We start from the raw sequence: 14,484 nt of genomic DNA, 5'->3' as shown, positions 1-14,484 counted from the left end.
ATTCCTGGGGGAAAAAAAACTGGCAGGATAAATAAGCAGGCAACTAAACATACAGACAAGCCTGAAGTTAATATGAATAAATAAGCTGATTTTCAACACTTCAGAAGGAAGAGGAAGGCTATAATTATTCATATTTCCAGGCTTATGACAGCTGGTATCTGATCGAGTTAGAAAGAAACCATTCCTTAGGTGAAATGTATATTTAGAAAATAGAAAGCATGGGTGTATCAAATCCCTCTGCTCAGCTTTTCCTGCTCTTCCTAGCCTGTTACGTGGACATATGTACATGTCAGTATGCAGTGCATGTATCAATGAGTCCTTAGGAAGTGCAATTAGAGCTAACGTGGCCACCCAAAAAAAAGACATGATACTCATTTTAAGGAGCTCATGTACAAATGTTAGACATGGGCTAACACCAAATGAAAAGAAAGCTGCACAGAGATTAGTAAAAATAATAAAAGTATTCTGGCTTCTCTGTAGCAAAGGAAGTTTGAGAAATCAGCTGAAGATGAACTGTATTAACAGTTTTGCAGAAGGAAGGGGTCATAAGGAGGAGATGAGAGAACAATGGAGGGACTGATACTGGTAGTAATCCTTTTACTAGTCAGTAACTGTAAATTTCTGGTTCATGTTGTTCTTGTCTGGAAAAGATTTTAATTATTTTTCTTCCACTGTTTTTGTAGTGGTTTAAATGAGATTTCCACCCTGGAAGCAATTGCTGAAAATGGTAAGCAATATGGCCAAGATAAAGCCTAACGTTTTGTCATTTAAGTCTGTGTTTTCACTTGAGCAGGTCGTATTCTAACTCCTGGGTTTTACTATAATACAACTATTTAAAGGTTTTCTTTTCCCCCATCTCTAGCACTCATAAGCTGTCAATTACCATAGTGCTGAAGTACCGAGTGTCTGATGCCAAATTGAGCAAAAGGAATATAGCTCTTTGACCTGAAATGTGAGGCACGGGCCTTTGCTCATGCTCTGAAATTCTTCCAGTTCAGAGCATGAACCCCACACTGTGCAGCCTTGGCCTTGGTTCTCACCTTGCTAGAGGTGTCAGGCTCCTCCAGCAGTTTCAATGCCTTCGTCCCAAGTGAGGGTGTCCAAATGAATAGGAAGTGTTTTTCTAATCTTTGTAAAACAATACTGATGCCTTTCACAGACTTTGATTTTAGAGTAATTTCTTGGGTTTGCAGGTATTAAGGACTACTTAATAAAGCTGAATCTCTCATTATAACACTATTATAAATCTTTTCTCGCCTAGCTTCTGGTTGAAAAAGAAGTGTCATACACCAAGAGAGGCACTGAGAGGTATCTGGATTTTTGCAGATCATTGTAGTGGTAGTTTCAGAGACATTCAGATAGTAGTGCAGTGGGATGTGGTGTGAAGCAGTGTAACGGATTGATAATTAAACAATATCCTTTTTGCCTATGACTGTTTCTGCCCAAAGCTGAGGGTTTAAAATCAGAAGCAGTTTTGAAAATCGGAGAAATACTGTACTACTGAAATCAGTGGTGTGTCCTTTTCTCCATTTCTTCTCTACTCCAAATCACACCAGTGTGGTTTTATACTCAAATAAGCAGCTGGATTTCCATCTCTGAATTGCACAGGAGTTTTTTTGTTTGCTTTTCTTGTTCCCACAGTGTATTAGATAGGAAAAGCCTTAGCTTGGTGTTGGCCTTGGCTGAACATTAACTTTTTTTTTATCAGACCTTTCTTTAATCAGCTGCACAACTCAAGAAAAAGCTTCCCAATCCCTCTCGCAGGCCACGTTGATTTGCAACAGCAAAGTTAGTGGAGGACCTGTGGGATCATGGAGGAGCAGTCTATACAAGCTTTCCAGTTAGTGTCCACTAGATGTTATCAGGAAGAAGATGTGTGGATCAGGGAAGATGTGCCACTTTGTATGGCCAAGTGCTAAATCTGCACTTAGTATTCCCATGTCTGAGCTGTGCTATAGAATTGTGGGAGTGTGGGCTGAATCCTCACATTCTGGTTTATTTGCCAAAGCAGTCACTCATTGCCTTGCTGCATAAAACTGGAAATAATGTCAACAGGAAGTTTTAATTCAAGACAAAGTTGCTGAGCCACAGTTCCTTAAAATTATCACACTGAAGGTCTGTGCAGCAGATGGGAGAGAGTCGGAGGAGAGTCATTCCAAAAGTAGTAGATAAGTATCCCAAACACAGTCTTCCAGGTCATGCAATCTGAGCTCCAGCACGTCTGGGTGTCTAGGTACTATTTGCAGCACTACCAGAGTAATTTGCCAAATATTGCTGTCAGCAGACTCTTCAAGGTCAGAACTGCTTGCAAGGTCATGAGTTATTGGTGTTTGTTACAGAGGGACTGCTGCTGGATCCTACCGGAGTAAGCGACAACAAATGCTATTTGTCGCATACCTGCGATGTGATAAGAGGATTGTTAATCCATAAATATTGCTTGTATCTTTTTCTCAGTATCAACAGTAAACCCATAGAAAAACACTGCAGACCTGGAGCAGACTTCCTAGATGTTCACAAAGCCTCTTGTGTTTGTCACTGCAACTTCTTTCCTTTCCACTACAGTGGGTTTTAAAATCTGATGTAATAAAATGTCAGATAAATCTCTCCTGCTGTTTTACTCAGTACAGATAGGAAGCCCTGTAAGACAGAACAAATGGGCTCAGATTCTGCCCAAGGGAAATGTGCTGTTCTGAAATATCTAGAAGCCAGAGTAAGCAGAGATTTTTAGCACATTATTAAAATGAGGCTCATTACAAAATCCAAACTGGAATTCAGAATCCAAATCTGTTCAAGTTTCAGGGGATTTTCTTTATGCTTCTTTTCAGTATTTCTTCTTTCTTTCTGTTGCATGAGGTAAGAGTTTGACATTACGACTCAGTTTTTACCAGTTTTCCTAAGCAGTTCACTGTTCAGGAGAAGGTTGCATTCTGCCCTGTCAGTCTCACCTGCTGGATCCAGCATACCTCAGAATCAATGGCAAAGCTGCCTGTGACTCCATCTGCATAAGATGAGACTCTTTACTTGCTATTGCATGCATTCTTTTCTATAGTCTGAATCTCAGTGCATTTTTAACAGAAACATAGAATCATAAAATGCCAGGTTGGAAGGGGCCTCAAGGATCATCTGGTCCAAACTTTCTAGGTGATGCTATAGTTTATATGAGATGGCTCAGCACCCTGTCAAGCTGAGACTTAAAACTGTCCAATGGGGGGGAATCTACCACTTCCCTTGGGACACTATTCCAATGTTTGACTGTCCTCATGGTGAAAACATGACCTCTTGGGTCCAATCAGAATCTCCCCAGGAGCAATTTGTGCCCATTCCTCCTTGTCTTTTCCATGTGACTCCTTATAAACAGGGAGTCTCCATCTTCTTTAAGTACCGGAACATGGTAATAAGGTCTCCCCAAAGTCTTCTATTCTCAAGGCTTAACAAGCCCAGTTTTCTCAGCATCTCCTCATATGGCAGGTCCTCCAGTCCTCTGATCACCCTTGTAGCCCTTCTCTGGACCCTCTTCAGCCTGTCCACATCCTTTTTGTAGAGCGAGGACCAAAACTGAACACAATACTCCAGATGTGGTCTGACAACTTCTTTATCTCTGCTGGTGATGCCCTTGTTGATGCAGCCCAACATCCTGTTGGCTTTCTTTGCCGCTGCAGCACACTGTTCACTCCTGTTGAGCCTGTTATCCACCAAGACCCCTAGGTCCCTTTCCACAGGGCTTCTCTCCAGTCAGGTGGATCCCAGTCTGAACTGCACTCTTGGGTTTTGTGTTCCAAGGTGCAAGACCTTACACTTCTCCCCATTGAACTTCAGAAGGTTCCTGCTAGCCCACTCTTCCAGCCTGTCTAGGTCATCCTGATGGGTGGCTCTCCCTTCTGGAGTGTCAGCCTCTCCACTCCTCTTAGTATCGTCAGGAAACTTCATCAGGATGCTCTTGATCCCAACATCCAGGTCACTTATGAAGATGTTAAACAGTGTTGGGCCCCATATCAATCCCTGGGGGACCCCACTAGTGACCAGTTGCCAGTTTCCATAGTTTCTCCAGGAGGGGCTGTGGGGGACAGTATCAAAAGCCTTGTAGAAGTCCAGGTAGACGATGTCCACTGCCCACCCTGCATCAACCGAGCAGTTTACTGTGTCATCCAAGGTGATCAGGTTTGTCAAGAACAATTTGCCCCTGGTAAATCCATGTTGGCTTTTCCCAATCACATGCTTTAATTGACTTGTGACTGTCCCCAGGAGGGACAGTTCATTACCTTTCCAGGGACTGAAGTGAGGCTAATGGGTCTGTAATTACCTGGGTCCTCCTTTGAACCCTTCTTATACATGGGGATGGCATTAGCCTTCCTGCAGTCCTCAGGGACATCTTCTGATTTCCACGACTTCTCACAAGGTTGTGGAGGGTGGCTTTGCAATGACATCAGCCAGCGCTCTCAGCACCCTAGGCTGGATGGGATCCAGACCCATCGGTTTCTATGGGTCAAGCTCCTGTAATAATTGACACACCAGCTCTTCCTTCACTGATGGCAGATCAGCATCTGCATCAACCTGGACTTTTGTACCTATGGCGTGGGACCCAGCAGCACTGATAAAGACAGAGGTGAAGAAGGTGTTGAGGACCTCTGGCTTTTCAACATTGTTGGTGACTAGTTCACCTCTTCTGTTCAGTAGTGGGCCAATATTATTCTTCTGTTTCTGCTGTTAATGTATCTGAAGAACCCTTTCTTGAAGTTTTTGACATCTCTGGCTCAAGCTGAGCTTTTCTTTCCTGACTGCATCTCTGCATACCCTGGCAATATCCTTTTGATTTTTAACAGGTAATGTTCCACATTTCCACCTCTGGTACAGTTCTTTTTTGGTTCTGAGCCGACCCAGAAGCTCACAGTTAAGCCAGGAGAGTCTTTTGCTCCACCTGCTTCCCTTGGCTTTAGAGGGGATGAACCTGTTTTGCTTATCTAGGAGAGTGTTCTTGAAAAACTCCCAGCACTCACTAGCTCCTTTATCCTCCATGGAAGCTTCCCACAGGAACCCTTCCCACTGAGGCCTGAGCAAGCTGAAGTTTGCTCTTCTAAAGTCTAAAACCTTTGTCCTGGAATTAACCATCATGCTCAGCAGTATCCCGAACTCCAGAATGCTGTGGCCACTGCAGCCAAGTCTGTCACTAAGCAAGATACTACACAGCAGGTTTTCTTGGTTAGTGAGTACTAAGTCCAGCTGTGCCCCATTCCTGGTTGGCACATCCAACATTTTTATGAAGAAGTGGTCTTCTACACATTCCAGGAACTTGATGGAACTGCAGGGTTGTTTCTCCAGCAAATGTCTGAGTAGTTAAAGTCTCCCATAAGGACCAGGTCTTGTTGACCTGAAGCTTGCCAGAGCGACCCGAGTATCACTTCATTGGTCACGTTGTCTTGGTTCGGGGGTTGGTAACAGGTGCCTACTATAAGGTCTCCCTTGGAGATGACCCGTCTGATTTTGACCCAGAGGCATTCAATAGAGTGAACACAGTTACCACACTTGAATTCTATACATTCAAGGTTTTCCTTAACATAGAGCACGACTCCTCCACCTCTTCTCCCCTGCCTGTCTTTACAAAACAGCCTATAAGCATCTGTCATGGTTCTCCAGTCCTGTGAATCATCCCACCATGTTTCAGTTATTCCTATGAATCCTTTCTGACTGGGCATGGAGCTCCAGTTCCTCCTGCTTATTTCCCAGACTGTGTGTGATTGTATACATAGACTCTTTTGGTTCTGTCCCAGTCTGACTCAGGTCCGACAACAATGCTCTCGATCCCCCCTCCCCCCAACCCAGGTAGGGAAGGAGAGAGAGAAAAAGAGAGAGACTTGGCTGGATTGAAAACTAAACTACACAGCTTTAATTAAAACACTAATGAATGATACAAGAAAATATATACAATTCTATACAAATATATTCAGGAATGGGCAAAAAGCCTCTCGCCTCCCCCCACCCCAGCAACTCCCACAGCACTTCCCTGAACTGGGAAGAGTCCCGAGGAATCCCGGAGCTGCTGCTGGAGAAAGCAGAGAGTTATGGGGGTCACAAGAGATCAAGCCTGAGGATCGACGGTGATGGATGAACAGAGTCCTCCCTGGACACCGGCCACGGACGGAAGAGAAGGGAAGAAGAAGAAAGGAAGTTGTCTTCTGTGATCTCTGACCTTCCTCTGAGCTTACGTAGATATATGGAATGGAATATCTTTGGCCAATTTTGCTCTCTGTCTAACTCAGCCTCCTACGGGGAGGTCACAGATCTCCCCATAGTGTCTGAGCCGGCAGAGTGCAGGTGCAGCCTTGAAGCCTCAGTAGTTAGAAAAACATTCCACTGTCTTATCAGCCTAGCAGAACACACTGTTGCTAGTTACAAGAAAGCTTACTGAAGGAAAAAAAATCAGTAAAAAGAAAAACTGGCTTCATCCTGGCTCAAACCAGGACAGGTTCTCATTTAGGGAGACAGCTGAGGCACATTTTACACTACTCTGGTTGACCTAGTTCATTCCTCAGTCAGTTGTAGTGGTGATGGAGGAGTGAAAATTGCCGTTTTGGATTCCTTCCGCCAGGTCCTTCAGTTTAAAGCCTGCCTCACCAAGCTGGCCAGCCTGATGCCAGAGTTTCCCTTGCCTCTCTTAGGTGGATTCCTCTCTTTCCTCTCTTTCTCTTCTTTCCCATTTTCTTCCTCTGATCTTGCTCTTTTTGGTTCCTTCTCTTTTGTTCATAGTTTATACTTTTCACATTTCTCCTTCCAGAACATTTCTTCTCAGTTGATTGCTTCCATCCCTTCCACCCCCATGTAAAATCACATTCAGAAACCAAGGTAGATTAGAAATTAATAGTAGCAGTAATGCTGCACTCCCTGGTGAAATTTAAGGGGATGTGTCTTCATGAGTTAGAAAGATTTAATTTTGCCACCAGGGCATAGAAGCCGGCAATTAGCTGATTGGAAGGTGTTGTCCTAAACAGTTTTACATTCATTACTCTACATAGTGTTTCCTTGATCCATGTTATCTAAAACAAAACAAAAAAAGGTTCAGTAGGACTACTCTAAATTCACTCTAGCATCAGTATCACCATCTGGAGTTGCCTCTTGTTCCATTAAAGAAAGAGCCTGGGATGACTAATGTTCCCATATAGGCATGTAATTTAAGTGCTTTAAAATCTGGTGGACAATCTGGACCCTTTTCCTTGGAGAATTTGCAGATACTTCGTAAGCAAGGTCAAGTTTTGATCACAGGCAAAGACCTCTGTCAACTCTGTTGTCATAAGGGTGTTCACAACAGCTTCTCTGAATGGAGAAATTGCCTCTTGAATCTTCCCAAAGGCAAGAGTTATAGATGTTACTGGTAACTATAGTTACACATAACTCCTTAGTGAAGTGAAATGCAAATAACCTGTTATTTTAGAATGGAATTGGTTGATTTAATGAAAGAAAAAACAAAGGTAATATATGCATTTTTCTGTGTATTATTTTTTGTTCTGCAAATTTTAGCTGAGGCTGCTGAGACTTTCCAGTGAGTTGCACGCTGTAGACATAGAATACAAAATCCACATTATGTAGTGCCTTGGACCTCCACATCTGATATAGTTACACTAGTAGCATATAAGCAGTTGTTTTTCTGTCTGTTTCTTATAGTAGATAATTTCAGCATTAGTTTTTTAGAAGGAAAATTTACATAGCTATGATTCTCGACTTACATGAGGAAATCAATTTGGCTAAAACCCTGAAAAAAAAACAACAATGCATGAATTTTACAAAAGCTAAACATTTTAGTCAGCAAGGAGACTATAATTACTGTTAATAGAAGAGATTAAAAAGGATAGTAATACAAGCTTCACTTCCAATACATAAAAATGAAATATAATTTCTCTAAAGTATAGCCTTGAAATCTGAGAAGCCTGTAAGTCTAGGCTTTAAAATATCTGTTCACTAGGCTGGTACATGGATGAGAAGTGGGAAAGCACTGGAAGAGTGAATGTGAGTTTGCTTGCTTATTTCTCTATCAATCCCTATAACAAAACTAATAATGGTCCTTGATTCACAATTATTATGCTCCTTATCATAAGCAGATGTTAGTATTCCTGCTTACAGCTTGAAAAAATGTGTCCGTTTTATTTGTCACAACTCCCTGTCTTTTCAGATCTAAAGGAGGATCTTCTATAGAGGCATCTTTGGACCTCTCTGAAAGATCCTCTCTTCCTTACTTGACATATCCTTCCTTTTTCATCTTCCACTGTATTTCTTCTTTGGCCTCCACTGTAGTCAACAGCATCATTTTCCATATTTGGTTGAGGGTACAGATTCAGACTTTAAAACCACTGAAGCCAAAAGGAATATTGCTGCCAATATTACAGATATCATGCCCCAAACTAAGCACTATATTTTGAGTACAGTTTCTCAGTGACTGGTTCTGTGTATTTGTAATTCACAGAATATTACTACTTGAACTTTATTATTTATTTATTAAGTAGTCACTTGACTAACATTATTTGCAACCTGTTCTGGTGAGTGATTTCTTCTACTCTAGCTTTTCATTTCCCAAAGTTAACCTTTCAGGCATTCTTTCTACAATATTTACTTTTCAGTTTTCAAATCATCCCTTTTTCTGAACTGATGCAACATTTTGTACTGTCTTGCTCTAACTGCATTTTTCAAGGCATTGAACGTGTCTTATCCTTTATACCTATTGACATACAAATGGTATGAACACCCAAATTGCTTACATAAACTAAATGAGCTTAAACATCTAGTTCCTGACTTCTTCAACTACTGTAGAATTTTAGTTTTCTCATCTTGTCGAGTTTGTTAAATTATACATGTTTCTATTTATAGACAAAATAATTGGAAGACTGACCATGGATCTGCAGGAACGAGGGATTCATTTTTCAGCAATTTATACTGCAGTGAGGCCTTCAAGGGTGAGTATTCTTCAGTGCAGAACTGTCAGATTTTTGGCATCTAATAACTTAATGTTTGCAGAGGAGTGATGTAGATTATTTTCAAGATTACACAAGCAAACAATGTATATTGCATGAGATTTCGACCAGAAACGATTGCATGAATTTTCATGTATGATAGCTATATCACATAACTGTTGAAGGTTTACTGTTCAAGGAGACCATAAATCTGCTGTTGCCTTTAGAACTAATTTTTATTTTTAAGGTCTTTAATTAATTATTTTTTTTCCATTTAACTCTATTAGTTTTATAGTAAGTTTAATGTAGAACCTTACTGAACATTCTAGTGTGGCTGGTTGGTAACGACTGGAGTGTTGTGAATTAACTGAATGCTACTAATGTATCCATTTTAAAACTAACTGGTTTCATTCCTTTCAATCAATACTTGCTACTTACAACTGAAAGGTAAAGTTTTCACCTTTCTGACAGTCAGAACATAATTTCTAGATCATTTAGGTAATTTCTAGGTTTATAGGGAGGTAGGATCTTGAACCTCTCGATATCCAACAGGATGATTTGAATAGTCTGTGCAAATTCTAGGAAAAAATCTTGAGTATGCTCAAGAAAAATAAGCACATTCTTCAGTAATCCACCCTGTGAAGTTAATTTCCAGAGACTGGGTTTTGAAGACCAGACTTAGAATACACAGACAGAGTAACATAAGGAAGCAAGCTCACACTGATATTCTCTGTGCTGTGTATTTTTGTGGTAGAGGACACAAGTCCAGGACTTATCATCTGTCTTTTTTTTGCAAATTTTTAAAAACAAAGATCCAAAATTAAAATAATAATTATTTAGTTATTGTGGCACTTTACTGTTTAAAATCAAAGGGACATGGGCATTCTTAGCTGAAAATTGCACTCAGAACAATTGGAATGAAAAATGTTTTTAATTAGTGAAAGAATTGGTATCAAGAGAAGGAAATTTTCAAGTAAGTTTAGAAAGTTTGTTGAATTTTAAATCTATGCATATTTCAACAGGCTTTCTAAATGAATGTGACTTAGTTTGGGCAATTGGAGCACTTCAAAGTAATTAGAACAATGTATTTTAAGTTGTTCTGCATTTTTTTAAAATAAGCCATCTGAATTTATCTCACTTCTGTAAATGTAAATAAACCATTTGAAGCCTACTTCAGCCTCCAATAACTTTGAGTTATTTCAGTGCGTTCAAGGTTATCAGCTTCTGTACAGAACTAGAAAAGACAAAACAGAGAGTACCTTTGAGGGTTCATCAGTCTGTGCATTTGCATGTAGCCTCTTAGTATGTAGTGCATATCTTTGGCTGTGCTTGAGCTGTGAAGATGTGAACTGTCCCATAACCTTAATCTCAATTATTAACTCCCTTTGCTTAAGATATAAAGACTTATGATCTAGAAGTTACAAGGTCACCCCCTAGTCATAACCAAGATCACTATATGTGAGAAGTAAAAGGGTTTGGTCATATAGGAATAGAGTTTGCATTTGTAAATCAATAGCAATCTTTTGGTAGAACAGATTTGCATTTACTACGTTGGCTTTTTCTTATTGATGAAGGAAATGAGCATTAAGCACAACACTTAAATAAACCAACAATGAAAACCTCCCCGCCAAAAAAAAACAAACTAAAACAAACTGAGAAAAACCCCAAGCCCCAAAACAAACAAAAAACCCACCAGGACCAAAAACATGCACCAAAAACCCAAGAAAGGACAGCTCATTCTGATCAGGTCAATTAATTTTATACAATGAAGCTCCCAAAAACTGGGGATATGAGATGTCTCTCCTGATAGCTCTACATTCTTGCTGTTGGGCAGCTAATGGCTTCATAGCATCATCTTGCTACATTCACTCATTCTTCTGTTGCCTCAAGCAGCAAAAAATAAATGTGAGAAGTGCATATATTGGAAAAGACTCCAGGCTGGCATTGGCTTCACAGAAAGTGAATTAATGAGACAGGGAGCAGAACTCCCCTATGACTGAGTCTCTTTTCTGATTAGATGGGAAAGAGCTGTCCCGTTTAGTCAGTGCAGCCACAGATCCCTTTGGGCTGTCACAGTTATCAGTTAGTTGCCCCAGTGCACAATGGAGATTTATTCAGGCTGGTTCTTGTTCAGTTCCAGTTTCACCATTTGAAGCTGGAAGACAGAATTAAGACCTTGAAACTGAGGTGGTTTGGTGACCTACATGAAGTGATTTCACTAACCAGTTGATGATTCCTCTGGATATCCCATCATGTTATTATAAAGGAGCTGCCTTCCTCCAGGGAGCCAACTGCCACATCTTAGGACTCTTGCTCTGAAGTGCTTTGCCTTCAAGGTCTGGCTGTGTTAGGCTGACACTGGGAGAGTGATTTGTATCACCTAATTCTGGTCAAGTGAAGTGTAAAGGTCTACATATGAAGTCATCAACCAGGCTTCTCTCTGCAAAGACTGGTTAAAGTATGATCCTTTTGACCTATTTTGTATAGGGCTGCTGCAGGATGAAGCTCACCCTTCATAATCTTCATGCTTCAAGTCAGTCTTCATGCTTAGGTCAGATCTTGACCTGTACATTTAGTCAGACAACTCTCATTTAACATTTCTCATCATCTTTTCCATTAAAAACCAGAAAGTTATCCCAAGAATTGAGGAGTCTCCTGCCAAGACTTCTTTCCTTTGAAACCCATTTACTAACTTATTTTTATTTCAGGAGAATCAAACCCCTCTGCAGTCCTTGTTCCACTTTGCATCAGGAGTTGTCATTAATGTGCATTTTTGTGTTCTTGGGGACTGTGATAGAAGTCACCCCTCTACTTTTGCTTGCTGCTAATTAGGTTTTTTTATTTGTGATTGAAATGCATATTTTTTACCTGTGCTGTTGTAATTGGAGAGGTTAAAAAGACCACAGTGATTGAAAGATAGAGTCATAAATCTCATGATGTTTCCCATCCTTCAGAACCTCATGATGTCCATGTCACATTTTTACGAGGTTGCTTCTGAAACTTCTGCAAGATGATTTTAGAGCTGTTATCTTTTCCAAGTTAGATTGAATGCTGAGGAAGTACATATTGCCCAAAGGAGATTTAAGGCTACTTCTTAGCTGATACTCATTCAGCTGACTCCACTTTTTACAGTGCTGTTTACACCTTCTCTATTGCCTCCACATATTCAGAGAGCTTCACGTACTATGGGCTTTTGACTGCTTCATTCTACAAGCTGTTTGCTTTAGTTGGTGTTCAAGTGTGTTGAGTCTTTGATCTCCCTCAGGGCCAAGCAGTATGAGTAAAGGAACTTTGTTCAGCCATAAGTAACATAAGGAAAAAGTGGTTGCACATGATTCTTAAAAAGTGTCATTTGAAGGTATCCTCAAGTGCTGTTGATGTGTATCCCAGTTGAAAAGAGTATGGCAAGCTTTTATCTTATTTGACAAGTGCTTCTGGTTGCATTTTCTTAGTTTCTGCTTTCTACCCAATGCATTTCTAAGAATGCATTACATTTTGCAGTGCTGCATCTTCCACTGACATCCAGCTCCACTCTTTTTTGACTCATGCTGAGGAGACAAAACTCAGCGACAGCCACATTGCTGACTTCACAGCTTCTGATTAATGAGCTGCTTTTAACCATTTAATATACTCAAACATACAATGGATGCTTTCCCATGAAAAAAATGTTAGAAAAATGCCATTTTCAGGAGTTGGGATTGTAGAGTTAATATCCTCATACATCCTTGGATATTTGAACTAGCTTTTTCATTGACTCTTGTATTTTTTACATTTGAATTATAGTTTGACATAGTATAATAAAACATGAGTGCTTCCAAGCTGAAAGAAGAAACAGGAATTCTTCATGCTTTAGTCCGCTCCCCATCTAAAGAATTCCATTATAATAAAAATAAACTTTAACTTGCAGATGGAGAATATGCACTGAATTATGTCCTGGCCGTTTTGTTTTTTTTTTTACTTAATAGAGGTAGACTCTTTTAAAATAATTTTAAAAAGAACTACTTAAGGCTGGTTGAAGCCAGTTAGTTGTCATTCTAGAGGAAAATAAATGAACAAACGTTTACCCAAATTAGCTTGGAAGTTGAATGCTAAGGATGTGAGAAATGCTTGTTAGCAACTCTATATGATTCATCCTGTGTGTTAGTGGGGAATTCAGGGAAATAACTGAAAACCAGTGTTTTAACATTACCGCCAGACTTTGCACTAGGACATTAAGATTCATTTACTTTAAACGTTTTTTTTTAACTTTATCTTTTATTTTATGTCTGTGCTTTTTTGACTCCACTGGGAAATGAAGGACTGCATGGAACTAAACCATTATTCTTATCTAATCAGAACAATTTTTAAAAATTTTCATCTGCTAACTTTCTAAGGCACAGATGAAACCTATACAGGAGTTACAGATAAACCAAATTAGAAAGTAGTATTTATTTTGCATTTAGAACTAAGGACTGGGAAAACTTGAGAGAGGGAGGAATGGTAGAGAAGGACACAGGTGAGAATGAGGTCTTAGAAAAAAAAAGGTAAATCGGTAAAATGCAGGTTTAAAAATTGCAGCGAATACTCTTAAAAATACAGTCATACATAGGTAGAGATCACAGACAAAAGAATTCAGATTCAATTATTAAGGTATAAGGCTAAAATAGGATAGAATACATGGAATGTCATGGAGTTATAGAGGGTCATAGAGTTGTTAGGGCTGGAAGGGACCTCTGAAGATCAGTTAAACCAACCTAGATCACCTATAGTAGAATAGAGTCATGGAATTGAATGTGTAACTAAACAAGAGTATTGATATGTCATGTTGGTAGGCATACTTAACACTTTTTGTAAGGAAAAAGCCTAGGTGAAACATTTATTAGAGTGACAGAATAGATCTGTAAAGGACTGCTCTGATGGGGGGGGAGGGGGTTGAACTACATCATCTTTTGAGGTCCCTTCCAACCCCTAAGGTCTTGTGATTCTGTGACTGCTGTTGTATCTTGAAGACAGTTTGAATTCAAGGAGACAAAGATAAGTATTCTGGGAGTTCTAGAGTTCAAGGAACAGTCTTTCAAGACTGAGGCTGAACACATCCAAGTGTTACGGATTCAACCTAAATATTGAAGTGATCCATGTGTCTGTGATTTGATGAATTGCCTGGTAAGCTCCACTAATTATGTTGACTGACACTGTTTCTAGATGGAATGCAAACTATACCAAAACAACATAATAACAATAGTAAATCTCAAACTATGTGTAAAAAAGGATTTATGAAATACCGTTTATTTCCCCTAACCCTCCTCTTCACATGGAAACATTCTAACTTGTGTCATCATTAAACAACAGAGTGGAAGAAGTGAGGCTGTTAAAAGTAATAAAGCTATGCTTCAAAAACAAAACTCCTGTATGCATACATAAAATGAAAAGGAATATAAATGCTTCCAATTTTAGTGCAAAATCATATGGCAGACTTAAAGAGATTCAGAAGAATAATGTGCAAAAGACATAAAAACTATTAATGAAAATACATTAGACAGGAGCATTGGATATAACCAAAAGAGGAACTCAT

The 14,484-nt window shown here is 39.7% G+C and overlaps 1 protein-coding gene across 1 annotated transcript in view; it reads left to right on the top strand.

Moving 5' to 3' along the window:
* ATP6AP1 (ATPase, H+ transporting, lysosomal accessory protein 1) overlaps positions 1 to 14,484 on the top strand; it is a 56,387-nt gene that overhangs the window by 21,069 nt on the left and 20,834 nt on the right. The window contains exons 6-7 of the mRNA XM_010004332.1: positions 684 to 727; positions 8,851 to 8,936. Coding sequence (XP_010002634.1) covers positions 684 to 727; positions 8,851 to 8,936 — 130 coding nt within the window. The remainder of the gene's footprint in view (positions 1 to 683; positions 728 to 8,850; positions 8,937 to 14,484) is intronic.

The sequence above is a fragment of the Chaetura pelagica genome, unplaced genomic scaffold, assembly GCF_000747805.2.
Source record: "Chaetura pelagica isolate M959 unplaced genomic scaffold, ChaPel_1.0 scaffold68, whole genome shotgun sequence".
Classification (NCBI taxonomy): domain Eukaryota; kingdom Metazoa; phylum Chordata; class Aves; order Apodiformes; family Apodidae; genus Chaetura; species Chaetura pelagica.
The sequence above is the reverse complement of the archived record's forward strand: the minus strand, read 5'-3'. Positions and strand labels throughout refer to the sequence as shown.